Consider the following 25,278-nt stretch of genomic DNA (forward strand, 5'->3'; position numbering starts at 1 on the left):
AGCATCTCCTCTTCATCTATCCTTCGTAAGGAACGCCCTTCTAGAGCAGACGAAGATGGAGATGAAGAAGGCGGACGTCGTGCCGTATCGAAGGATCCTTCCTGGAAGGAATGGGCAGGCACTGTGGGGAAGCAGTTTGCGGAGTCTCATCGTCCCCGCAATTGGCTTGGAAATCAAGTAGTTGAGTCCGTCTGTCGCTCATCACGGTTGATGAGATATGGCTTGGCTAACATGTTACATGTAGCCATTTCCGTTGAATCCATCGTTTCAGCCTCCTACTCCGGTCTCGGAGTCCATTCGCAACACTTTGTACAGACAATTCATGGCGAACCCAGAGACGAACTCAGTCCGAAATCTCGCCTCTCGGTACCATCTCAGTATCAAGCGAGTAGAGGCCATCCTAAGGTTGAAAGGCCTGGAGGCCCACTGGATCAAGGTTCGTAACTTCTTCATCGTTGCCATTCTCTGCTCCCCTGCATTAGAAGCTTGTGATGAGTACAAAAATCGATTAGTCTTGAAGACACATTCATGGTTAACAAATTTAACAAATTCTGAATTTCTGACCTTCTTTATATTCTATCACTCTGCTGACGCCGTTTGCAATTTCATAGGTAATTGAAACTCATCATCACAGCTTACTGCGAAGCATTTGAGTTGTAGTCCTGACCTGCATCCGCGCTCTTTTGTTAATTTCTAGGAGGTGAGCTGTCGTTTTTGTCAATGCACCTGAAAGACCATCGTGTGCCATACATCACTCGGCTCTTGGTTATATCGATTTCAACCCCATCTGAAATTTCTCCCTTCTCACCTCGATATCAATGCTCGTGCTAATCTTGTCATTCAGGGTAAACCTCTACAAACAGGTTTCCGCGCGGGGATGGAGAAACTCCTCGGCGTGAAAGCAGATGCTGAGGCGTTCACGACACATGAACAATGGGTCAAATCTCGCTTGAACGTCATCGAGACAGACACAATGGATCAGGTTGACGGTAATGATCCCGCTCGTTCCAGATACCAGCACATGTTTTGGGAACCCGTCGCTGAAGGCAGTGTAAGTCATCTTTCATGATCAGTGAGCCTCGGGGCCCTTATTTTGAGTGCAGGAACCTATCTTGCCCGCTATGATTGACAAGGCGCGCACTGAGGGTAAGAAATCCAAGAAAGAAGATGGGGCCCAAAAGTCAGATGACCTTGGACGACATTACAACCGGGCAAGGAAGGTTGTTACAACGAGTGGTGATACCTCGGGACGTCCGATGATTGAGTTTGTTGATGTTGGGGGTAAATTCTTAGATCCTAGAGACCAACAGAGTAGGACGAAGGAGAGTGAGCGGAGAGCACGGTTGCGGACCAAGAAGAGGCAGTCTCCACAAATGAGGAGTACATCCCAGGAGTCCGTTGCCGTTGCTTGATATTCCTCGTTTATTGCATTTCTCCTTATTACTTCGCATTGTCATTTTCATGTCTTGTCGTGTCTCCGCCCTATCACTCATAATTGGATGCTTTTGAATTGATTGATTCGCACGCAACTATCAATGTAGATGATATATATAGCCATAGATGCATCTCTAGCACATGCAACGGTCATTGCGACGGCTAGTATGCATAACGGAAGTCTAGCCTTTTGTTTCCAACGTCTTTTGTGGTTTCAATGTACTCTGCTCGTTCCTATAGGAAAACATACATGAGTGTGTCGGGCGTTACAGTTATCGCCACGGACCTCTGGGCTCATGGCATTCCATGTGCCGTCTCTCCTTCTATTGATAGTCTGGTAAAAGAAGTAGGTGCCAATATAGATCACAATGTTCATGGCGCAGACGCCGATCAGCGCGCGGTTTCCCTTCTTGTCTGAAAAAAATGACAGCGTCAAGATTTGATAAATAAATGATTAAGTTTGGAAACCTACACAAGGGTTTGTCGCTCGTACGATAAATATTGGCCTAGATAAAGAACATGAGCAACGCAAGGGACTGCTAATAGTCATCTATCGCAAATCGACACACATAGACGACAGCACCAGCCTGTACGAATATATTGTAGACCGAAGCTGAGATTGTCCTCGTTCGGACGCTATACGAGTTTCGCGATGCCCAAGCGACTTGTACGGGATGTACATATGGGAAACCGACGATTAGTGTGACGACGGCAAAATACACCCATTCAGACGTGTTCTTGTCGAATGTGTACAGAGCAATTAGGAGTGGAAGGGCCCAGATTTGCAGGATGATTGTCGCCATCACTCGACTGTTAGTGATCTCACTAAAGTACGCAGCGAAGACGAGACCCAAAATACCAATCACGTAGGCTGGGATGCTGAGGAGGCTGGATATCGCGGTCGAGAAACCAAGATTGCGGAGAGATAATGTGAGGTAAACCTGAGGAGGACCGACGGGTACTAAAGTAGGATGTCAACATACTAGAGTGAGAAAAACTGGAAAATATTTACTCATGTGCACTAGTCCGAGAACATATATTGGCCACATGGTCCAGTCTTTCAGGGCTTGCCAAATCATTTTGATAGATAATCCTTCACGATTGTGCATATCCGATTTGGAAGGATCGTCACGGAGAACTCTGCGGGACAACAATTAGATGCAAGTTACAAAGAAGATTATGCTCGTTGTATCGTCCTACCTGTTCACCATGATGACTTCTTCGCTGTATGATCATCAATAGATAGAGCAAGACTTGAGGTGAAAGGACGCACCGTGCGGAAAACCAACCCTTAGGTCTGTACCAGGCCTTCGTTTGTGTGGGGCCAGGTGGCATCATCGCGAACGAAATCAAACCCACCAAACAAGTCATCACTCCCTCCAGGAGAAACAGGTATCGCCATCCTGCTCGGCCGTTATGCCCTCGAAGACGAAGGATGCCCACGGCCAAAAAGGCGCTGACAATGTGCGTGAGATAGTTTGACACCCAGAAGAAAGCTAAACGAATGGGCACTGAAAAAGTGGGTTATCAGCTCAAGTTCGAGGCTTCGATGAATCAGGAGTTACATTCGTTCTTCGTGTAGAAGTAAGAAAGATATAGGACCACGTCGGGAATAAATCCACCTTGAAGGAAGCCGAGCAGGAACCTGAGACGAGCATCTCGATTGATGGTTTCATATGGATGAAGCGGAGACATACCTCGTGGCTAGAAATGAACGACGATCCGACAACCAATACTGGCTCCAAGAAACAATGCTCCACAATACCATCTAGCAAGTATTCATATTGATGAGCATACAATCAACGTTTCATCGGCCAACCCTCTCACTTGAGAAGGAATCCAGACATCAGGCCCTACTCGTTTCGAGACCAATTGCGAAGGAAGCTCGGCAATCAAAAACGCCAATCGGAACAGTGTGTTACCCAAGTTGAAATCATCAGTGGTCAGATTGAGGTCGTCGAGAAAATTGTCGGTATTTGCTTGCGAGATGTTGCCGCGATCCAAGTCCAGCGAGAAGAACATGATGAAGGCCCAAACCATGATCTTCCAGTCAATCTTGCGAACAACAGCCTTCATAATGAATGTCACTACTCAGAATGAGCGTCACAGAAGTCCAAGTAAGTCAACGTACCCGTTCCTCTCGCCATGTCCACCGAGCGTTAGGATCGAAACGATGCGCATTCTCATATTGAGCTGGTGGCCGATACGCTTCCGACATGACTGGGTCATCAAACACAGATGGTTGTGTCGCGATAGCATCGAGATCCTTTTTTTCGCGTTGCCAGAGAGGTAAATGATCGTCGATGGGTGCGCCTAGATGCAGAGGCGGCTCGTCCGAAGAGCTGTCTTTGATGCCCTGCTTCTCGTCAATGCTCTCGTTCAATGACGCAGGCTTCTTAGGAGAAGGAAGGACTGTGGTCATGGTCACTTCGCAGATGAGACGAGAGCCCTAGGTGTAAGAGGAGGCAGTCGTAAAAGTGAGCGGCAATGACATCGTGTGTCCATGAAGCAAGTTGATTATAAGGTGCGCCAACGCCGGCGGCAAAGATAACATTTCGGACAAGGAAAAGAAAAGATGAGACCAGCTGGTCGTATTGCGCTACTCAGGTTCGGATGGCGCGATGAGACGGTGAGACGGTCTCGACACGTGACCTACTGCACTCTCAACATCGACTGCAATGAGGAGTGATGAGAAGTACAGCATTGATTCGACGATGGTAACAAAAAAAAATGGAACTCTACATTGCTGAATGTTTTTATTTTCTTCAATTTTCTTCTATCGGCGCGGCACTCCTCCTCGTCCCCGGCCTCTGAGCGCCCGTCCAGCGGTCCCTGGTGGCGCTTTGGGACCTGCGGTTTGCTAAAGTACGGCTAAGTAAGCACCCTTACAACAGCGGGATTTGGTGAGCACTTACTGCTTCGCTCTGGGGATTCCTGACAGTCTCATCTACACTGATAATGAGACAAGCCGCCTCCACAGCACTACTGATCGCGTTGACTTTTACGAGGCTTGGCTCCCAGACGAACGCCTCCATGTTGTCCCGGACACCCTCAGGGCCATCAACATCGACACCAAACCATCTTTCGCCGTTGGCATGTTTCATACGAAGCTTATTCAGAATATCGGTGGAGTCGAGACCAGCGTTGTCACAGATCTGGCGAGGGATAACTTCGAGTGCCTTGGCGAAGGCGATCTGCACGAGTTGCAGCTTTCCTGGGATAGAAAGTGCGTGCTTCCGGATGTAAGCAGAGAGTTCCATCTGTAGATAAAGCGCAGCTCGCGATCAAAACATAGGCAAGGAATACAGAAGGTAACACACCTCGATGGCGCCACCGCCGGCTACGACTTCACCATTCCTCACAGCCCGCTTGACAACCATGATAGCATCGTGCAAGCTGCGTTCTACCTCCTCGATGAACTGTTCGGCGCCGCCGCGTAGCAGTAACGTGCATGTCTTCGCTTTGGGGCACCCCTCGAAAACATTATACCGTTCGCCACCGATTTGCCGTTCTTCAAACTTACCACATGAGCCCAAATGCTCCCGGCTGATGTCTGAAGTTGTGGATTGAATCGATCCTCCCAACGCCTGCACGACCCGGCGCAGATCGCTAGCAGGAACACGGCCTGCGCAGAAGATGTCACGGTCCGCAAACCATTGTGTCGCAAGATCTCCTATAGGCAGCTTGCTCAAAACAACTTTGGCGCCCGTCTTCTCGATTTCCTCCAGCTTCCGATAGATGATCTCCCACTCTGCATCTACAATTGCCTGGTAATCGGAAACAGCATCCACCCGGACCTCCGCATTGTCCTTCTCAGCCTTGAGCTCAAGTTCGACGTTGAGAGAAAGAACCAAAGGGTCCTTGAAGGATTTTGGTTGTTGCTCGGCACCAGCGTAGGTGAAAGTCTTTTTGAATGCAACACCACCAATGAGGAGGGAATCTTGCATACCGCCCCCAGGTATTTTTTTGACTCCGATGAGAGATTCGTCCAGATCTTTCTGGTCAAGGGAAAGTACGGCGTCCACAACCATTTTTGAAAAGAAAGGCTTTTCGGAATGGATGAGTTTCGAGGACATGGACGTTGAAGCAACCTTTAACAGGAGGGAACGGAACGTTCTACAATGGTATGAGCTCCATCTAGAGAGGCGATGGTGGAAACACGCTCACTCTGGGTCAGACTTATCAACAGAGACCTGGATTTCCTTGATGCGATCGACCGCCTGATCGAATATGGTCACGTACAAAATCTTGAGAGTATTAATCGAGTAACGTACCAGCTGAGAGGCCTGGCGGAACCCTTTCATGATGATGTGAGGACTAACATCCTCTTCAATGTATCCTCGAATCTCCTTCATAAACTGCGCAGCCAGCAGAACCACACTTGTCGTGCCATCGCCCACTTCCGCATCCTGAGCCCGTGCGATATCCACCAATGACCTTGCTGCAGGATGAACGATCTCGAGGAGTTTCAGGATCGTCGCACCGTCGTTCGTAATCTGAGCCTGTCCCTTGTCGTTGACGATCAGCTTGTCCATACCTCTAGGACCGAGGGTGCTGGAGAGCGTGTCCGCGATCGCAAGACACGCCGAAATATTGGACAGAAGCTGTCCTTTTCCTTGCGAAGAGTCTGTGCCCTCCTTGAGGAGGACAACGGTAGGTTGCTGCAATGTACAATAAGATTTTGTTGGCCACAGACAACAATAATGATAGCTACCATAGGCAAAGGACGCTGCATATTTGAGTATACTGTTGTCGATGCCCGAAGTCGAAAATGCAGTAGTTAGATCTGGCTGACCAGCAGGTGTTTATCGTTGTTTGTCTCGACGCGCTCGACGCGTCTCGCAACGAACGCGTCCGTCATTTCGCTACGCACACTTTGAACGTCAGTGGAGGTGAGACTGACGACCTATGTCTCAAAGCTCTCCTTTCTTTAAAGGGTCGCGCAATGAAGCCAATGAAGCTGATTTGATCGAGCCCGCAATTCCCGAGCCTGCTACCGACGTGGACATGATCGAGGGAGAAACGGACGTAGCGAACGCTTCAGAGGGTCGACCCAAGAGACCACTATTCTTCGCAGGAAGCGATGACGAGGACCAGAAGCCTCAAGCGCGTTACAAAACGCCGAAGCCCACGCCTGTCTACATGGATGACGAGGACGAACCCATGATAGTCCTAGGCGATGAGGTCGACTTACCTCCCTTTGCCTCGTCTCCGAGGTTCTCGAGCGCGTCGAGTACTTCATCTTCCCACGTCCCAAGACCTTCATCTCCCGTGTCCGCTCCTGAAGATATAGATCCTCCAGCCAAGAAGCGCCGCCTATCTCCCACTGCGCTCCAGAGCGACAATAAACCCCCCTTTCATTCCGCATATATAGGATCGTTTCTCGTCGGAAATGCTTGGAGCACAGTTAAAGGCAAGGGCTATATCACAAATGGAGACGAAATTTGCGTCGAGCTCGACAATGTTGATGAAGCATCGTCCAAGATCCGCCTTCCTTCAAATGGGAAGGGTGCTCAAGGGAAGAAGAAGCAGTTATCTATCGATACCATGTTCAAAGCGGCTCAACAGTCTAAGCCTGCCAAGAAGAAGCTAAGTTCTGTCGTTCATTTAACGAATAAGAAGGGATTTGGTATGCTTTTCCACGATCGTGCCTTCACCGATGCTTATGGACACCTTCAGAATTTGGCCGGCTCCCACAAGATATTGCGGTCTGGGTCGGCAAACTGCTTGAACTTAGTATGTAAAGAACACGGAGCTTTTCGACCATCAACTTAAACTATACACAGAGATCATTGACTTCCGAGGCAGCTTGATGGTCGAGTGTCCTCAAGTCTTACATTCCGGAGCAGATCTCGTCGTTTCACTATCTATTTACATCAAAGCCTCCGCATTCAAACAACTTACAGTTTCGTCAGCAGATGGTCCTAAAACAATGTTTAATCAAGGGCAGGAGACTGCAGAAGAGCAAGGCCTTCGCGAACGGAAAGGCTCATTGATGCGCCTATTGGATGCCGTGGGCTTAAAGCTTGTGAACGGAAACAACGCTTCCAAAATTCGTCAGCATGCTAATGGTCAGCTGGGTGACGATGACCTACGACAACTGACACAAGGCCACCGGAAGAACAACAATTCTAAGGAACCTAAGTCTAAGGATTCTGCCAAAACTGATACTGCCGGAGACAGCAAGGAAGTCGAGGTGGAAGAGGATGAGGACTTGGCTGACAACGAGCTCGATCTCATCTATAAACGGCAAGTTTTCTCGTTCATGTCCGCCCATTCAAGGCTCATGACTTCATTCAGAGCACAACAGAATGATCAGGCTATCGCGGAGATGGAGCCGGCCGATAGCTTCCAATTCACCCTACGACCATATCAAAAGCAGGCGCTCTAGTACGTGAACCGTAGATGACTATGATATTGCTCAAATGACCAGGAATAGCTGGATGCATTCTCTTGAAATGGGCCTGGTGTCTGCACGAGCAGCCGATTCTATGCACCCACTTTGGAGCGAGTAAGCCCTCGGTGTAAGATATTTATCTGCTCTTTTATATGATAACTCGGTCCAGGTATCGCTTTCCACTCGAGACTGTTGATGGAATCACAGATCTTGAGCAAGAAGAACAGCCGTTTTATTTCAATTCATACTCGGGAGAATTGAGTCTAGAATTCCCTAAAGCTGAGCGTAGATGCAGAGGCGGTATTCTCGCGTGCGTTGGTTCATCTATATTCTGCGGTCGATGCTAACACTCCTCGACCCCATAGAGATGGTATTGCACAACCCAATTCTATGCTTATTGATTGATACTCACCTAGAAATTTGTCTGTATAATTCTCTTCACCAGAAAGTGCGCATACATGTCATGTTATGCATCATATCATGGACTGACGTTGATTCACCGCAGTGGGCATGGGTAAAACGATCATGATATCGTCCCTTATTCATACGAATCCTGGCCCTGACGCACTCCCTACGCCTTCCCAACCCAATGCCAAATTATCTGGCAAACGTCAAGTCCGACTGGACCATGCCTTTCAATCTATCTCAGTGAAGTCTGGGTCCTCAAGGGGACCATGTGCGACACTGATTGCTGCCCCAACGTCGCTTTTGGCGCAATGGGCAGAGGAACTCCAACGATGTAGCAAACCCGGCACAGTCAAAACCTTCGTCTGGCACGGCCAGAATCGCACAGACATTGATGCCGCGATCGACGACGATACCGAAGGCGTGATGAATGTTGTCATCACTTCATATGGCACGCTAGCTTCTGAACACGCGAAGGTGGAGAAATCAGGGAACAAAGCGTCGCCGATATATAAAAGTGAGATAGACTTTTCTATTACATTTCAAGTACTCAAATGAGCCCTTAGCGGAGTGGCTTCGCGTCGTGATAGACGAAGCCCATCATTGTAAGTCGCGCTTGAGCAAGACAGCGAAGGCGGTCTATGCGCTGCATGCAAGACGTCGCTGGGCTGTCACTGGAACACCGATCGTCAATCGACTAGAGGACCTTTTCTCGCTGCTGTACGCCTTACAAAATATTGTGATCTATCATTTATCAATCTTTCCAATTTAGAAAATTCCTCGACTTCTCCCCGTGGTCCGACTACACGTTTTTCCGCTCGTGCGTTTTTTTTTTGAATCTGTTTTTTGTTCTTACCTTTCTAACATTCATTTTAGGTTCATCACATTACCTTTCTTGGCACATGACCCGAAGGCCATTGAAATCGTTCAAGTGATCCTGGAAAGTGTGTTGTTGCGGCGCGAGAAGAATATGCGAGATAGTGATGGCAAGCGGATTGTGGAGTTGCCTGCGAAGGAGGTATATTCGCACAACGAGACTTCTTATCGGTATTAAACTGATTGTTATCGCAGGTAACGGTCGATATGTTGCCATTTTCAACGGCAGAGAGGATGATCTATGATTCAATATATGATAAGGCGAAGAAGAATTTTGATCAACTTAACGCCAAAGGTCTTGTCAACAAGAATTATACACACATCTTAGCCATGTTGATGCGGTAATGTCAGCCAACGATTCTTCAGAGCACCGCACTCATTCATCCTTAGGCTGCGTCGAGCTGTGCTCCACCCCAACCTAGTTGCTGAAGATAGCAACGCGGAGTTGTTGAGCGACAACAAAGCTATTGACATTGACTCTATGATTAAACAATTCTCACAGGCCCAAAACGCAGCTGGAGACAGTGCTAGCGGGAGTGGAAATACGTATGCAGAGGACGTACTGACGAATTTGAGCAATAATGCTGGTCTAGAAGCAAAGGAATGTCCTATTTGTATGGATGTTATGGAAGTACCCATGATGTTTCCTGATTGCATGCATCCTTGGTTCGTCTACGCCTCTGCTCGATGATTACTCATTGCTCACAAGTGTTGACAGTTGCAAAGATTGTGCGACCGGCTTCTTGGAGTCATGCTTAATCCGAGGTGAAGATGGCCGGTGTCCGACGTGCAATCGAGGGCCTGTGAAGGTAAGTCCATTGGCAGCAACACGTGATTATAGGAGCTGATAGCTCCTTGACCGCAGGAGAATGAACTTCTCGAGGTGTTTCGCCCACGGAAACATGAACCCACTAGCTCTTCGCCTCTGCGTTCGCAGAGCGCCCTGCCTGAGGTGATTCTGCGGCGCAATGACTTTCGGTCCTCGACAAAGCTCGATGCACTCATCCAGAACCTTCGTGTGTATTCAAGTCAACATCAAATTCTATCTGACTGGACCATGTTGATGTATAATCAGGTCGCTTGCAAGATCAGGACCCTTGCTTCCGTGCAGTTGTCTTTTCACAGTTTACATCTTTTCTAGACCTCATTCAGGTCGCCCTGGAGCGCGAGGACCTTGCCTGGTTCAGATTTGATGGATCGATGGATGTGAAGAAGCGGACTCATGCAGTAGCAGAATTCAAAGAGCCTTCGAGGAGACCAAAGGTCCTGATTATCAGTCTGAAGGCAGGCGGTGTGGGATTGAATGTGAATTTTCCTCAAAATATGTACTGCGATTCCACTGACGGCAGACTGCAGCTGACGACGGCTAATCATGTATTCATGGTATGTTTCATGGACGAAAGGCGGTATGGACTTGTAAACTCACTTGAATCTCAAGATGGATTGTTGGTGGAACGCAGCGACTGAGAGTCAAGGTAAATTCAGTCTTTCTTATCATCAGATCAACCTAACAACAATTACAGCAATCGATCGCGTTCACCGAATAGGCCAAGAAAAAACTGTCTACGTGAAACATTTCATTGTGAATGTCCCTGGTCTCATCTCGAACAAATGCTCATATGAACTTATTTAGATTGAAGATACGATTGAAGGAAGAATTCTTGAGATACAGAAAAGAAAGACAGCGCTCGTGAGGGAGGCGTTTCGAGGCACTAAAGGGTCGGATGGAGCAGACCCGGAGAGTCTGGAGAACTTGAAGATCATGTTTGGTGCTTAGATGCTCGCCTATACCTACTATGACCTTATTAATTACTATCTTGGAACTGTGTCATGAGTTGATTCTATGATTGACGATGAGAAAGGGTGCTGGATTAGGATGGAGCTCCGCTCTACAATACGATACATTTCACGCTAAAATATTCTGCGCGGGGCCCAACCAGTTCATTTACACAGGTCGTCATGGGGTCCAAGTGTAGTTGTTCAGATATGAACGAAGAAGAAAAGAAGAGATGTAAAGCCATCATAATTCAAACGGATATCGCTCGCAGAACTCGGCTTTTGTCATCGCTTCTCCGTTATTCTGAAAGAATTCTGTCAACCGGCGATTGAGCTGGGGGAGTGTCATGGGCTGAGTGCATTGCATGGAGTAGTGGTCGGAATGTTCGTGTAAGAGAACAAAGTCTGGCGGAAATGCAGTCCCTATGCGAACTGTGAGCGACCTACCTGGTGAAGGGTAGAGAGCAGTTTACCTTCTTTGACGAGGTAAATGGTGGTGTTGCGACCTCGGAAGTTGCGGACAACTTCCTGCATCATAGGGCCATTAGGGCGGAGAGATGCTCCATTTGGACCTACAACGAAAAGACGAACCGCAAATGTGCATCGGAATGCACACGATATATGCCATCGCAGCAACGGGAGGGTCGCGTCAACATCATGTCGGGACCACTTGTACCCGGGACTAAATATTGAGAAAACGGTAGGCAGTCACTTACCATCGAAGTTTGGACCGGGCCTCGGGTGCACCTTGCCATCTTCTTGAATATGCAGATCGTAGCTCGTCCGTCCAAGTTTCTTCTGCACTTGGTAATCCCGCAAGATGATCTTGTTGCTTGCCCCAATTCGGAAAAGGTCCACGGGGAAACTTTCAGTATAACGGGCGATGAGGGGTGGATGCCTATCCCAAGGAGTGCCATGACGGATTGAAGATGTCGTGAATAGTCGATAGCTCGGTTTGGAAACGCGTGGAAGGCGGAGCATTGACTGCATTGGATGATCGGACGACAATTGGACTTTGGAAGAGGATGGAAGAGCTACTTCGTTCATGCGATTACATAACCGTATGCTTCATCAATGCGTTCTCGAAAGGTTCAAACTGAGACGTTTCACAAAAGAGATGCCAGCGGGAGTGGAAATACAGACGAGCTACGCAACGCAAACGCTACCTATTTGATGCCAAGTTAAAGATCGTGTAAACCACCATTATAAGACAATGTTTCTCCTCCTTTGTCTCCACCAATACCAGACCAGGAGAGTGTAAATACACAAGATGCTGAAGACACCCACGACAATGCCCCCAAATATGTAGAAGTGACCGTCTGGAATGTTGGTAGGAATGTTTACATTCGTCGAGAATAGGCCTATCAGCATCACGACATCGTGAGCCAACACGAAAGATGGTGAAGAGAGGCGAGATGCATACCAATAATTATTTGCGGGGGAAGGACGGCCATACTGACAAAAGTAAGGATGAAGATCGCCTTGTCGCCGCTTGACCTCCCAAGGGAGAGGGCGACCCGCAGGTTGTTTAGGTAGGTAGGTTGCAACTGGCTGAGCATGCGCTCGTAATGTGCGAGTGACTGCTGCAAAGTGAGGATATGATCTACAACAGCTTGCTTAGTGCACGGGGAGGCGTGAATAAGGTAAGAGCTGACCTTGGACATCGGCCATATATATTGCGACCTCCACATCGTCTCCTCCCGCATTTAAGTGGCCATGTTCATCGGCAGTGAGTAGTCGCTTCTGGAGCTGAGTGACGACCTCAGACTTCGTGACAAGCACCCGCCCCACTGAGGTAACAAGCCTCCTCACCCTCGTCATACGTTTCAAAGTCAAGGACGTCGGGTTGTTGGCTAGTTGGGCATACGTAGTCGACTTTGAAGAAATCAACCCTGACCAAGTCCGATGGAGAGTTCGCTTGAACCGATGATATGTCAAGGACAGCGTCGGACGGGGGAGAGAAAAATGAGTTTTGGAGGGTTTTATGGATGCTACATCTTTCCGCGAGGATTGTTTCTCGTCACTAATAGTTGAAAGAAGGAAGGGTTTCTCGCTGTCGCGCGTCTTTGGCACAGTTAAAGACGTAGCCTTGACTTCAAGAGCGGGCAACTTGGTCGGCGCCTGGACCACGCCATCAGAAAACACGATGTTTTCTACAGCTACTATTTCTGCTTCCATCGCCTGCACGAAAGGGAAAAAACCGTCAACTATGGAATCAAGCATTCCGTGGGCAATCCAAGCTATAAGGTCCGTTAGTTCCATACATAAGCCAGCCGCTAACAAATGACTAACCAGACGACATGCTGAAATTCTCTCCTCGAATCGATAACTTAGTGCGAACACGTTCGGTATGTTCTACAATTCATGTGTTAGAAAAACGATGCAAGGCAGGATGGTTTAGTTACCCGATATATCTGAAAAATGAAACTATGATACAACCCTGTCATTATTAGTGCGTGCAATGACATTTCGGCTCACTTACCAAGCATAGTCCCTCTTTGAAAACAACGAGGTATACATAAACTTCATCAACGAAACCATCATCGTTACTCCTATCGTCAAGGATGTTTAACCGCTCGCGTGTTCTATTGGATTCTATGGCCCGAATGACGAGAAAATAGTATCCCAACTTTGGAAAAAGTTCCAGCTTCTCCCGAGGTTCCTGCTGCAAGATATCCTCGAGAGTCAGAGGATGAAGATGCAATAGCTAAGCCAGAAGAAATGAGCATCGACAAGATTAAGATAGATGTAGAGCCTACTTTGCCTATCGCGCGCATGTCTTCCCATGTAGGGCTAGCAACGTCCAGCCACCACGCTTGTTGGACCGTCTGGTCTGGAGCCAATGTCACTCCACCGATGACACTGGGAATGGGACTCGATATATCCTTCTGTTTGCCTTTTCCTCCCTTTTGAGGTAGAGGAAGGTCAGAAGATGTTGCAAAGCGGTTTGAAACCTCATCAGTCTGTAGTAACATATAATCCTGTTGAGGAAAAGATGCTGGTGATAAGGTGGAGGTGCCCTTCTTTGGAATACGCGACCTCTGCCGGGGTCGACGAGGCTTGATGGGCCGCTTGAGTGCTGCATCTAGCTCTGTTAATATCAGTGACAACGATGTTGTGTGGAGAGCACGCTGATCGTAGGACCCCAGCTGCGATCCTGCAGGTAGCCGCTGGAAGCCTGCGTAGGAAGGTGGCAGATACAGAGAGAACTCTCGGGAAACATAACGACGCTCCTCCCGAGCCTTGATTCTGGCTGCAACCTCGCGCTCTGACTGGGCCCTGTTCAGGTCTGCGACGCTCAACCGCCGCTTGTGCCGGCGATTGACGGACTTGTTGGTGGTGCGGAAGGAAGACCGAGACGAGGATGTGGTTGAATCCGAGCTTAGCGAGGACGTGGACCAGTTGGCACGGGCCCAGCGGGTGATCGCCCGTTCGACCACGGTAGCAATGGCGCCGAGACGACCGCTAGCTAAAATCGAGCTGGAGGATGAGGAAGACGAGGACGAGGAAGACGAGACTGATTCGGGTCTCTGGGGTCGTAGAGAAGGGGGAGGGTCTCCTCTGTAGATGTCATCATCCTCCAGTTCTTCCTCCAGTTCTTCCTTTCTCTCGGGCTCCCGGCGAGCAAGTTGCTGGTCAAGGAAAGAGACTATCAACTCCGAAGGTTGAGCAGCAAAGGCTGCAGGATGCGACGATGAGGCCGGCATCGTGCCTGGTGAAACGGAAAGCGACTGGTATTGCCCAGTGGGAGCAATACAGCATGGAGAATCTACCGGGCCATGGATGCTGTCAATTGGGTCAATTTTTCTGCTTTACTTCTGTCCGTGGTAGCAGTTCCTGAAACAGTATGTTTTTCCCACAGTCGATCGGCTTCTGCTCTACCGAGCCTCTAGTACTCCGCCCTGAACGTTAACATCACCTGTGTTTCACTAATGGCAAAGCGTAACAAAAACCCGCTACAAGACAGTGAAATCATCACAGAGAGCGAGGACGAGAAAGAAGATTCTGATGGACCCAGGGTTGTTCAATGGGTTGACGAGGAGGACCTAGTGCAAAGGCAGAGTGATGGTTCCAGTGACAATGAAGAAGAATCTGAAAATGAGGGCAGCGACGATGAGAGAGGCATGGTATGTATGTCGTTCTTCCAAACCTTTAAATGACTCATCCAGTCATCATAGAGCACACTGCAAAACAGTACGGTGCAGGCACCTGACATTCTTTCCGTCTAATATACATGTTTCGCAGATCTATCAGACTTGCCTTTTGGCGCGCTTCAAAAAGCACACCGTGTTCTGGCGCAGATGACAGCAGACAGCGACTTTGAAGACTCTGAAGACGGCGAGGCACCCCTCTCTGAAGGTGGGCCTTCGAGATGGGGTGAGGAACAGGGGAGTATTGGAAGAGAACAGGGCCCAAGAAAGTCACAAAAAGACATCGCGAAGCGAAAGGATAAACATGCGTATGTACATCCTTTTAAATATCTGCAACATCTGAAATGTTTCTGGTTCTAGGCCAACAGAAGTCACGTCGAAGCGACCCGTACCGCGTCGACGGAATATTGTAGAGATTCCCAAAATGGTGCGTCATACCCCCTCGGCTAGAGCTTTTGAGACGAAGATTGCAAGAGTACTGATTGCGATATTGCAGGAAGTTCGCGACCCTCGCTTCATACCTCTTACAGGCGAATTCGATGCCGCAAAATTCCGTACTCAATACAATTTTATCGCCGACATGCACCTCACCGAGCTCAAAACACTCCGAGATAATTTGAAGCGCGCACGCAAAATGCTTGCATCATCTCCCCATGATTTGCGCGAGGAGCGCGAAAGGGAAGTTGAAGGTCTTGAATTGGCTGTGAAGCGCAGCGAGAGTATGGTCAACAGAGACAAACGGGAGAAGATAGAGCAGGAGGCCCTCAGAAAAGTCACGAAGGAAGAACGTGAAAAGAGGGCACAGGGCAAGGGCGACTTCTGGATCAAGAGTTGTGCGCTCCTTCTACCCTTGCTCTCTCGTATCTCTGGAATGACTGAAGTTTTTTTTATTTTAAAATTTGACAGCTGCCAAGAAAGATATTCTATTGAAAGCTCGATATGAAGCCATCGCTGCAGATGGCGGGAAACGGGCTGTGAAAAAGGCTATTGAGAAGAAACAGAAGAAAGTGAGCCAGAAAGAGACGAAGTCGAGACCTTTCGCTCGCGGCGAAGCATTTAGTGGAAGAGGAGATGGCGAAAAAAGTCGGGAGATGGGCAAACGCCAATTTGAAGGGCAAAATCATCATCCCAGAGGGAATAAGCGGCGGAAGGTTACATGAAGTACGGTGTATGTCCCTCTCAGCTCTATCTATTCTACTTAGTTTTTAATGTAATAGCACAGTCTTCGAGATTCCCCGCGGAATGTGATTGCATTCACGTCGTCAGTTTTCAGACTATGTGATGTCCGTGACCATGCACCTTCCTCGTTCTCCCCGCATCGCTATCCATCATCACGTACCTCCCATTCTCCAACCGTAAATCCAACGTTACGCCTCGGGATGGGACCCCTATCCTCCAAAGTGGTGTCACGCCAAGCCACGCTCCTAGCTTAGACAATAGGTTCCTTCGCGGCTTCAACCTATACTGTAACGAGTCGTTCAAGATACCTTCCCATCTGAATGCAGGGCGTGCAGTTATTGATTCAGCATCGTGGTCCGTGCCGCCCCCCGTGCCAAGGGTAGAAGGACGCCCTTGGGTCTCAATGTCAATCTCCTTCATATCTAGTTCTTCAGATATATTGTGGCCTAGATGGAATATATGCGCCTATGATGACAGGTGTCAGTCCTTTACAGAAATCGCGAAGAGAGGAACGAACCTCAGTTGAGCCATGGAAGACGATGTCATTCAGACGGATATAAATCTTGTTCAAGAAGCCTGAAGTGATGAAATCACCGCCCCAGGGCGGCGTCTTGTGTAGTAAACCACGCTGGATAAGGAATGTCTCTAGTGCTGACCGAGGAAGAGGGGTATATGCAATTGAGGAAGCATAGTGTGGGTTGAAGTCTGGGGCGTGTATCTCCAGAGCCTTGATCGTGTCGTGATTTCTTCTCCAGAAATCGTCCTTGAGGTCGAAGACATCAGCAGAGGGTTTAGAATCGGGGTAGCAAGAAACCCCTCACCCAGAATAGATACCACCAAGTTGCGACCTCTGTCGCTGACACAGCCGACAATCGTTCATATGTCGTCTCAAAAACCGCCTCACTCCCGACCATCAACTGTCTGACCCGCAGGTCCCGCTCAAATTCTATCGAGCTTGCCGCCAACCCCGAGGGGTCTCGAGGCTGATCATACACATGCGTCAAAAATCGATAGGTCAGAACATCGACTTTCTGCCGACATTCATTCTTGGAATGTTCACGGTAGGCGGTCACGACGGCCTCGATATGACGAAGCTGTGAACCAATGGAGTTATGGTTCAGGGCGAGGAACTGTGCCAAAGGTCCAGTCAGATCGTAATCGTCGTTGAGGCCAATGATGCCTCCATCGAGGCGGACGTTCTTGGCATAGACCAGTTCGACGTCAAATCCGCTGCCGAGTTGAATGCCTTCCCATACCAGATGACCCCTACGTTTGATGTTGAGGATGCAAGTCTGATAGTCGACAGACGTTTGCGCCTTGTACCGCATACCCCGACAACATGACACCCGCGAACCCGTCGACTACGAAAAGGATGAGTAGCTGCCCGATACAAGAAATAGCTGTAGACTTAGCTCACCTTGACATACCGATGTGGCCAAAATACTGCGCGACCATCTAACGCACGTAGAGCCATTCGAATCTCTCGTCTTCTTTGTATGTCTGCACTTGAATTCTGCGCTACATATCGCTCAAGATCTGATACGTCCTGCAAAACTGCAAGAGGTCCATCATCATACTTGATGACCTGTAATACTTCTGATTTACAGACGTCCAAAACGACATTCGCCCGACGAAGTGCGCACCAGCGTTGGGGGGAAAGGTATCCACCAAGCATTGCCAAAATGTCTGGTACATCCAGGTATCGAGTCTTTGGCTGGATTCTTCCAATAGCAATCTGGCCCAACATAATGAGTTTGGATATCGTCGGCCAGGTACTGAAACCAAGCGAGGTCTGGTCCAGACACCAATGAGACCCCTTTCCTGTAAGCCATGGTACCGACTTCTCGAAGAATCTAGTGCATGTTAAGTCAGAACGAGCGTGAGCAGAGCAGGCAAGACGAAAGCATCGCCCACCTTGAGATTCTCGACGTGACGTTCCCCCGGAGAACCCAAGAAATTCTGGAGATAGGGTGGGTACTCCCAGTCGCGCGCTTGGAGATATTGCATGGGTTGTTTGGCTGGGATGCGACATTCGGGACTAGTCAAGAAGAGTGTCGTGATTGCCTCTTGCCAAATGCGTCGTCGTGTATGGGGCGATGATGGAGAAATATCTAGCCTTCATACGGCTTTCTTGATCAGAAATACAGAAACTTGTAGAACCAGAACTTACCGAGGAGAGAATATGTCGATGCCTGGGTAAAGGAATAAGTATATAGAAACCTAGATGTCTGGACGCTAACTCACTGAAGTCGATGCGTCGGGTCAGCCCTTAATTGTCCTATCAACAACCTCAATCTCGCGTGATACAAAGTTTACTTACGCTTCACCATCCGTTGCACCACGCTTAAATTTATCAAAGCAAAATCTGATAGTGATTGGTTAGTATCTTCGTGCACTGATACATGAGAACGCCTACAGGCTGTGAAACCATAAGTGATAATATAGATTCTGCAAAACAATGTCAATAGAGTATTGGAACCAGTACATATAGAAAACATTGAGCTTACGCGTAAATGATAACACCGTTGAGAATGTCCTTGCTGCGTATATCCAACGCGACTGTGAGTGCAACAGCGGAAGTCAGGATGTAATTGAGTCGCGAAATCCATTCGCTGGCATTATTGACAGGGTCGATGAAGGGAGAGAAAAAAGCTTGAAGGCCAAAGAATATAGTCATGACCACGAGGAGGACAATCTGACGGACAATAGTGATTTTGGTTTGCGAAAGCGATCGGAAGAGGCAGTTGTTCGGGTCGATGACAGAAACGATGAGAAGTGTGCTCATCTTGGCAAAGAGGTACAGTGTTTCATACGTTCCCCATCCTCGTCGGAATCCTGGATATCTCTTAGTATACAAAAATAAACAACCGGGATTCGCGAACCTCCGTATAAGAACGATAGTGGGTTTCTATCCCTCGACAAGAGCCGCCGGTACTCGCGGTCCATGTCCCTGTCGCTCCGAGGCCTGCCCAACTCTGTATATCGGTCGACAATGGGCACGGCCTGCTTGATCGCCATTCGTAGAGCAAGAGGAAACCAGATCGTCAACTGCATAGAAGGGTTATATCCAATACGTACAAGGATGAAAGTGGATACATACCCCGAAGAAAATGATGATTGCAAGGATGATAAGCACTGGAGCAAAGTTGATTTCGTTTCGCTTCATAGTCGTAGTATAGCAGAAATCAAGTGGGTCCCTATACTCATCAGCGGGACCTAGGGGGGCCACTTGCGGAGGATTGGTGGTGGTGTTGGTATATGGGTTGGGTACAGCCCAAAGATCGTCCGACCATACAAGGATATGAACCGTCATGGTGCTCAAAGGCAGGTAGATGACGGTGAGAAGAAAGCTAACGATCACGATGCTCCACCCGCTGCCTTGCTTCTCAGGTTGTTGAAAGGCTTCCAGGCGATTATATCGCATGCAAGGTGACGATGAACGATGAAAGCAGTAGAGCAAGCCACCCGCAAGAGCCATGAAAACCAGGAGGTAAATCATGGACTGGATTAATGTCGTAGCGAAGTTAAACGCCAGGATGTTCGGTCTATACGTCGTCGTTCGATTGACACAGATATGTAATTTGAGAGAAACAAACTGACATAGTACCCAAGAACAACTGGCGCCATTTCCCAAGTGCTTCCTTTCCATGGAGAGGAACTGGTTATCAGAGAGTGAGTCAGCATAAGCGACGATCTGTGAATGGTGACTTACTGAGAGTGCTAAGGATAAGAGCGAATATCTGTACTGTGTTGAAAAGGCCCTGCAAGCTATAGAACGTGGCTAGTGCACTTGAACCCTGCAGCATATATATAAGTACGATGCTACAGAGGAACAGCATCGACAATCTTACAGTGATGCCAAGAACAATGCTAATGATTACCCCAAAAATTGAGTTTCGATTCCTCCACGCTGGTCTCACTACGGAGTTCAATTCCAGGTCCTCGATGGTTTTTCCGGATGCTACTAGCTGACTCATTGGAATAAACATAGACGCCTCCTTGCCTTTTCCGTTGGAGTATGGGAAGGTAAAAGAAGGCATTGGCAATGAGGAAATGTACTCATCGAGGTGAAGAAGGTGTAGAGGTGCCGCCTTGGAAGAGAACACCACAGACGCAGGAACAGGGTTATGACTAGCAACAGTGGCCGCCGAGGTCATTAAGGGCTCTGCCCTTGCGACTATAGTTTGAGGATTATGTTCGGAATTCTCAGCCCCAAGAGACACATCAGCCAACAGAAATTGCTCCTCATGATGCGTAGAGCCAGGGATTTTTCTGCTCCCATCAAGCAGCCAGTTCCTGATACGCGCTGTGCGTGAGCCTTCGCGAAAGTGAAGTTTACCGGTGCCCAACTCGTCTGCCACATCTGCCGTCGTTTCGCCTGGTGTATCGACTCCTGTCGAGTAACCTTGCAGAGTGTCCGAATTGCTTGTCATTGAAGATGCTAAAGTGTCGTTTGGCAGGCCTTCGGAGGGGCGAGAGGAAGGACGCGAGAGGAAGCGAGCCGGTGAAGCGGAAACGGAAGATGTCCCAGCGAAGTCATGAATTCGTAAGTCGTCATTAGATTGAAGAGGCAGTTTTGAGGAAAGGGAGGCAGAGGTGGGGACATCGTAGAGACTGACTAGTCTCTTCACTCTGCTCTCTGTCATAGGTTCAGCATCAACAGTAGCAGCGAAGGATGTTGAAGAGCTATGCGTTTATCCCGTTTTGGGTCGGTACCATAGTCTCCCAAAGGCAATCCTCCTTTAACCTCCGACGTGGTCTCCGGATATCCGTATCTGACGAGGACCCCCGACAACCCCATCAGAGGTATATTTTTCCCATGGTAGTGGTGCGGCACGTAGCACCGCAGCTCTGAAAATTTCCGGTAGTATTGAGGCCCATTTTTGGACCATAGGTCTATGCTATTTCCCGGTAGTTTTGCCCATTTAGGTAAGGTATGATACAGTTCCAGTAGTCGGAGTCTGATTTGAAAAAAATATTCCATATTTGGTGTATAGCTATTCAAACCTTTTGTAGCACATCAATTCTTATTAACCACATATCATACTACTATCACTGGCCCTATGTTCGGACAGTACCGATGTTCGGACAGTCTATGTTTCTCGCTCATTGCTCGACATATCAACCTCAATATTTTGACCATAAATTGTGTTAAATAGTGTAGACTTGGTTTCTGAAACTTTGAGATTTTTTAAAGGTGATTTATGTTCCTAAATGTTGAAAATGTGCCTTTGCAAGCCCAATGTCATGCCTCGGATGAGTCGGAGCACGCGAGGAAGGATCCTGATGATCCTTTTTTCTTTATGTAGTCTAGTGTAGCCCATATATATTGGTTCCGGTATGTGAATAAAATGCACGGTGTGTTGTTGCACTCGTATGAAAATACAAGGTATCAAGCATGACATTTGGACATGGAGCATCAAAGAAGGGGAGTGCAAATTCGTTCTCCGCACATAGTTCTACCAGCAACAAGTCGTGTCTGAACATTGTCCCCACTGTCTCCCCTCCTCAACCATGCCACAGACTATACTGAACCTACAGCCTCCTAAGTCACAAACTTCCCCCTACTCCTATGTTTACCCAAGGTGACACCCTTGTCTCACAACTGTTCTCCACACCAACCCTGCACAGTGGCAACAAGCATAAACCTCAAATCTAGCACACTGAAGAGCAACCCCAAGTAGCCATCAAAGAACTAGGAAATGACAGCCTTAGCCTTTGCAAGGCTGGGAAGAAACATAATGTCCCTCCTTGAATTCATGATTATGTGTATACTGTGATCCTCGTCCGAGCACAGGTGCAAGTGTCAGAGTCTAAAATTAGAAGCGGCCGCTTCGGCTGTGCGATGCGGATTTGTGACCTGGTGTGACCAGACTGTCCGAACAATGGTCTCGTTCACAAATTTCTACTTTCTCCCCGTTTCCACCAGAATAAAGTATACAGGCTTCAAAAAGGTCTAGCAGGCATTGTTTGTGCAAATTTTGGGGGTACAAGGCAAAGTCCACAGAGGGCAGGATTTTTTTTCATCCAGTTTGTCCGAACATAGGGCCAGTGATAGTATAGGCCTCAAAGTATCGACTTTGAAGCTTATTAAACCAGGCTCATTTCTTGCCACTCTTCTGACAAATTCCACACTGCTAGGCCAAAATATAGCCATTTTACTATAAGATATAAACTAGTTTCTGTTAAGCTACTAGGCTTATCATGTGACTGCAGGCATATAGAGGGGTTCCCTAAGCTATCTGAATGGTAACTGTCCAATGAATGAAGACTATTGCTCTTTATTGTGCTTGTGCAAGGAAGTAGTCATTACTATTGACCTTATCCTCAAAGAGATGGAGAAGGTAATTCTTAATAACAGCACAATAACCATTCATAACTGGGCTATCTTTTCCAATCCAACAGATGACTTCTATTAGGACCATGTCATCTAGAAAAACACCCCCTTGTATTAGCCCCGGATTATATCTAATAGTGCCTAAAAGTATCTAAAAGTGTTAATAGTATCTAAAAGTGTCTAATTTCCTAATTGGGAGCAACACATTGTGAGCATTGGATTGGTTTCTAATTTCATGATATTAGCACTAATTCCATACCAAGAAGTCTTTAATTAGTAGTAGGAAATAGTAAGTACTACTGCTCTATCAGTGAGAAGGTAAAGATGTGGCACATTCAATACTATTTTAGCATATTACTCTTCTTCATATATGCCTATACCATTATCTTGTAGCTCTTTTGCTGACTTTCCAGCTGCTTTTATAAGGGATATAGAAAGAGAGAAATATGCATTGATGCCCCCAGCCACTTTGTTGGCAGCTTGGCAGCTGCCACAAGAGGCTATAAAGACCTAGGTACCTTGTCCTTGCACAGAAGATCATTAAAGTTGTTATTGTTAGCCAATGCCTGCTACTGGTCATTATAAGACACAACATGTGGGTTGGACTTAGGGTAATGCTATATGCAGCCTTATAGACCTTGTCTATTAGTATAGTGGCTAATACTGTCTTGTGCAGCACACAATCATCATCATTATTGATATTACAATTTTTAGCACTATTTATATTGTTTATAGCCTTGTTATACAAAAGATGCTCAAACTTGATGTTTTCCTCTAGCTATTAGGCTGTGGAAAAGACAGTCATATTGGTATGTGGTGCCAAAATGATATATTTGCCTGCCATATAGGAAATATATGCATTAAGCATATTAAGATCGCCTCTAACAATCTTGTGCTTATTTATATATAGGCATGCCATACATATACCCTTGTCCACACCCTCTACCTCACTAGTGGCTATTTGGAAAACCCCTCTCTCTTATTGGATCTTGATTATTCATAATCATGTTTTTGATCAAATTTGCAAATTTAGGTAGCATTGTCTATACTAGTAGAGTCCCATTGAATATTACACTCAATCATAGTTTTACACATTCTCAGTCCAAATTGTATAAGTGCCATAATTTATTTTTATCCTATTTTAAGTGTATTATCGATTTTCCATTGGTTTATTATCTTCTTAGCTGGTGTTTAAACTAAATCCTGAAAGACCTGACTTTTTAGGTATTTATTGACCTATTTATTTATAAGATAGAGGAAAGATAAATGTTGAATAAAATCAGAGATGTTGAGGTTGCCTATATTATGTCTACTTATTTATATTACCAAGTTCATATCTTAGACCTTGTGGCTTAGTGGCTTAGAGCATCTGTCCTGGGTGCTTGCATACATGAGGTTGTTAGTTTAACTTTGGCAGAAGGCAAGTTTGTTATAAGGTATATTCTGTGTTTAGGTATTGAACTAGTGCTCTAATAGACATGACTCTATAAGAAGGCTATGAGAACCGTGATGCTTGATTTATTATGATTTTTCCGAAATTTCAAGTTATAATCAATCATAATATTTCCTATTTTAGGAAAATTATGTCTAATTAGAACAGGTTTAGAGGGGGGGTAAGCTAAAAATGTCTAATCCTAATCTTTCATAATTTAGTATAGTAAAACGTTAATTATAGCTAATTAGAGCTTAATACAAGGGGGTGGTTTTCCAAATGCTTGCCTGTACATATTTATAGCAGCTGTAGTGTAGCAGAGAAGCCTTAAGCTATCCACTTCTGTCCAATCTAAGAACTGCTATTAACTAGTCTTCTCTGATTCAAAGACATTAGTCTGATCAGCCCAAAACCCTTCACACCTATCACACTCTTCACCTGTGCTGTCACTTGTGGCCTAGGATCCCTTTATCCTGAACAGCCATTCATGACAGACACTTGGCACAAGGTGTGACAGTGGTTTGTCACAGTGTTAGACACTTGTCATGGGATGCAACAATGGTTTGTCATGGCATCGGACACTTGTCACAGGGTATAACAGTAGTTTGTCACAATGCCAGACACTTGGCACTGAATGCAACAGTGGTTTGTTGCAATGTCTGCCACTTGTTACAAGGGACAATTATTCCAGTGGTTAATAGATTATTAGAGGATCAGACAATATGCACAGCTTACTATTTTTTGCTTTGATTTTTTGATTTGATACTAACAATCCCTACTTTTCTAAGACTAGACACTATTATGATGAATTTAGCTATAAGCTAGCCCTTGTATTGCTTTGATGATTTGTGATTGCTAGTATGATTCTTTGTCACTTTTCCAGTTTTGTCCATGCTGCTTCACTTTGTATTTACAATTACACATTATTTTTTTTTAAGAAACTCTCTATAGCAAGGTGGCCTTTGCAGAAGGCCATATTCATTGAGGTTGGTCAAGAGATGTTGTGGATAAAAAGGCTGTCTAACATTTGGTGCCAGGCAGTGCCCAAAGGGCTGTGTAATGAACACTGGATCAATTACTGATTTTCATGATATTATTTGCGATTTTTTATGTGTGACATAAATCCTGTTCTTAAGAGTTAAAGATTATCTAGAGTTTTATCCCGGGATTTACTGTAGGACAAACTTAAACAAAATGTCTGAGCTTAAATGTAAGGTTATGTTGCGGTTTTGTCCCGGGACAAAACCTTGGATAAGCTTTAAGTTCTTGTTTCGGTAATTCCCGCGGATAA

The 25,278-nt window shown here is 46.9% G+C and overlaps 9 protein-coding genes across 9 annotated transcripts; 4 read left to right on the forward strand and 5 right to left on the reverse strand.

The window, feature by feature from the left end:
- Positions 1–253: 253 nt before the first annotated feature.
- Positions 254–436, forward strand: HETIRDRAFT_244643 (uncharacterized protein; the record flags this gene model as incomplete). Its single annotated transcript, XM_009542545.1, has 1 exon — positions 254–436. A coding segment is annotated over one exon (183 nt), but the record flags the coding sequence as incomplete, so codon positions are not given.
- A 441-nt stretch (positions 437–877) lies between these two features.
- Positions 878–1,412, forward strand: HETIRDRAFT_40883 (uncharacterized protein; the record flags this gene model as incomplete). Its single annotated transcript, XM_009542022.1, has 2 exons — positions 878–1,049; positions 1,099–1,412. The coding sequence occupies 2 exons, from the start codon at positions 878–880 to the stop codon at positions 1,410–1,412; spliced, it is 486 nt and encodes a 161-aa protein (XP_009540317.1).
- Positions 1,413–1,527: 115 nt separating this feature from the next.
- HETIRDRAFT_58832 (major facilitator superfamily) lies at positions 1,528–3,856 on the reverse strand (the record flags this gene model as incomplete). The annotated part of the gene is made up of 11 exons (XM_009542093.1): positions 1,528–1,668; positions 1,721–1,848; positions 1,907–1,940; positions 2,004–2,395; positions 2,447–2,574; positions 2,635–2,658; positions 2,708–2,945; positions 3,000–3,079; positions 3,132–3,202; positions 3,262–3,504; positions 3,566–3,856. The coding sequence occupies 11 exons, from the start codon at positions 3,854–3,856 to the stop codon at positions 1,597–1,599; spliced, it is 1,701 nt and encodes a 566-aa protein (XP_009540388.1). The 3' UTR covers positions 1,528–1,596.
- Positions 3,857–4,004: 148 nt separating this feature from the next.
- HETIRDRAFT_468541 (uncharacterized protein) lies at positions 4,005–6,214 on the reverse strand. Its single transcript, XM_009542546.1, has 6 exons — positions 6,149–6,214; positions 5,709–6,095; positions 5,602–5,654; positions 4,755–5,550; positions 4,350–4,694; positions 4,005–4,294 (listed from the first exon to the last, which is right to left on the reverse strand). Exons 1-6 carry the CDS (start codon positions 6,167–6,169, stop codon positions 4,211–4,213), a joined length of 1,686 nt encoding a protein of 561 aa, XP_009540841.1. The 5' UTR covers positions 6,170–6,214; the 3' UTR covers positions 4,005–4,210.
- Positions 6,215–6,597: 383 nt separating this feature from the next.
- On the forward strand, positions 6,598–10,889 carry HETIRDRAFT_42460 (uncharacterized protein; the record flags this gene model as incomplete). Its single annotated transcript, XM_009542069.1, has 18 exons — positions 6,598–7,063; positions 7,114–7,170; positions 7,221–7,824; positions 7,874–7,945; positions 8,001–8,149; positions 8,337–8,753; positions 8,803–8,956; positions 9,009–9,056; positions 9,113–9,254; positions 9,308–9,453; positions 9,503–9,778; positions 9,831–9,921; positions 9,978–10,128; positions 10,188–10,417; positions 10,469–10,495; positions 10,551–10,587; positions 10,636–10,694; positions 10,746–10,889. The coding sequence occupies 18 exons, from the start codon at positions 6,598–6,600 to the stop codon at positions 10,887–10,889; spliced, it is 3,270 nt and encodes a 1,089-aa protein (XP_009540364.1).
- A 243-nt stretch (positions 10,890–11,132) lies between these two features.
- HETIRDRAFT_305690 (uncharacterized protein) lies at positions 11,133–11,869 on the reverse strand (the record flags this gene model as incomplete). Its single annotated transcript, XM_009542547.1, has 3 exons — positions 11,133–11,311; positions 11,362–11,460; positions 11,605–11,869. 3 exons carry the CDS (start codon positions 11,867–11,869, stop codon positions 11,133–11,135), a joined length of 543 nt encoding a protein of 180 aa, XP_009540842.1.
- Positions 11,870–12,091: 222 nt separating this feature from the next.
- Positions 12,092–14,595, reverse strand: HETIRDRAFT_40331 (cora metal ion transporter; the record flags this gene model as incomplete). Its single annotated transcript, XM_009542008.1, has 7 exons — positions 12,092–12,249; positions 12,312–12,500; positions 12,544–13,128; positions 13,181–13,243; positions 13,294–13,315; positions 13,371–13,595; positions 13,648–14,595. The coding sequence occupies 7 exons, from the start codon at positions 14,593–14,595 to the stop codon at positions 12,092–12,094; spliced, it is 2,190 nt and encodes a 729-aa protein (XP_009540303.1).
- Positions 14,596–14,820: 225 nt separating this feature from the next.
- HETIRDRAFT_456715 (uncharacterized protein) lies at positions 14,821–16,506 on the forward strand (the record flags this gene model as incomplete). The annotated part of the gene is made up of 6 exons (XM_009542548.1): positions 14,821–15,015; positions 15,067–15,082; positions 15,134–15,347; positions 15,400–15,466; positions 15,536–15,872; positions 15,946–16,506. The coding sequence occupies 6 exons, from the start codon at positions 14,821–14,823 to the stop codon at positions 16,197–16,199; spliced, it is 1,083 nt and encodes a 360-aa protein (XP_009540843.1). The 3' UTR covers positions 16,200–16,506.
- Positions 16,161–20,225, reverse strand: HETIRDRAFT_30649 (uncharacterized protein). The gene is made up of 16 exons (XM_009541984.1): positions 20,070–20,225; positions 19,931–20,015; positions 19,819–19,876; positions 19,319–19,763; positions 19,101–19,266; positions 18,726–19,053; positions 18,635–18,666; positions 18,539–18,583; positions 18,463–18,486; positions 18,389–18,410; positions 18,133–18,334; positions 17,862–18,071; positions 17,636–17,803; positions 17,040–17,579; positions 16,736–16,981; positions 16,161–16,683 (listed from the first exon to the last, which is right to left on the reverse strand). The coding sequence occupies exons 1-16, from the start codon at positions 20,205–20,207 to the stop codon at positions 16,309–16,311; spliced, it is 3,084 nt and encodes a 1,027-aa protein (XP_009540279.1). The 5' UTR covers positions 20,208–20,225; the 3' UTR covers positions 16,161–16,308.
- Between the last annotated feature and the right edge of the window lie 5,053 nt (positions 20,226–25,278).

This window comes from Heterobasidion irregulare (genome assembly GCF_000320585.1).
Source record: "Heterobasidion irregulare TC 32-1 unplaced genomic scaffold scaffold_01, whole genome shotgun sequence".
In the NCBI taxonomy this organism is placed as follows: Eukaryota; Fungi; Basidiomycota; class Agaricomycetes; order Russulales; family Bondarzewiaceae; genus Heterobasidion; species Heterobasidion irregulare.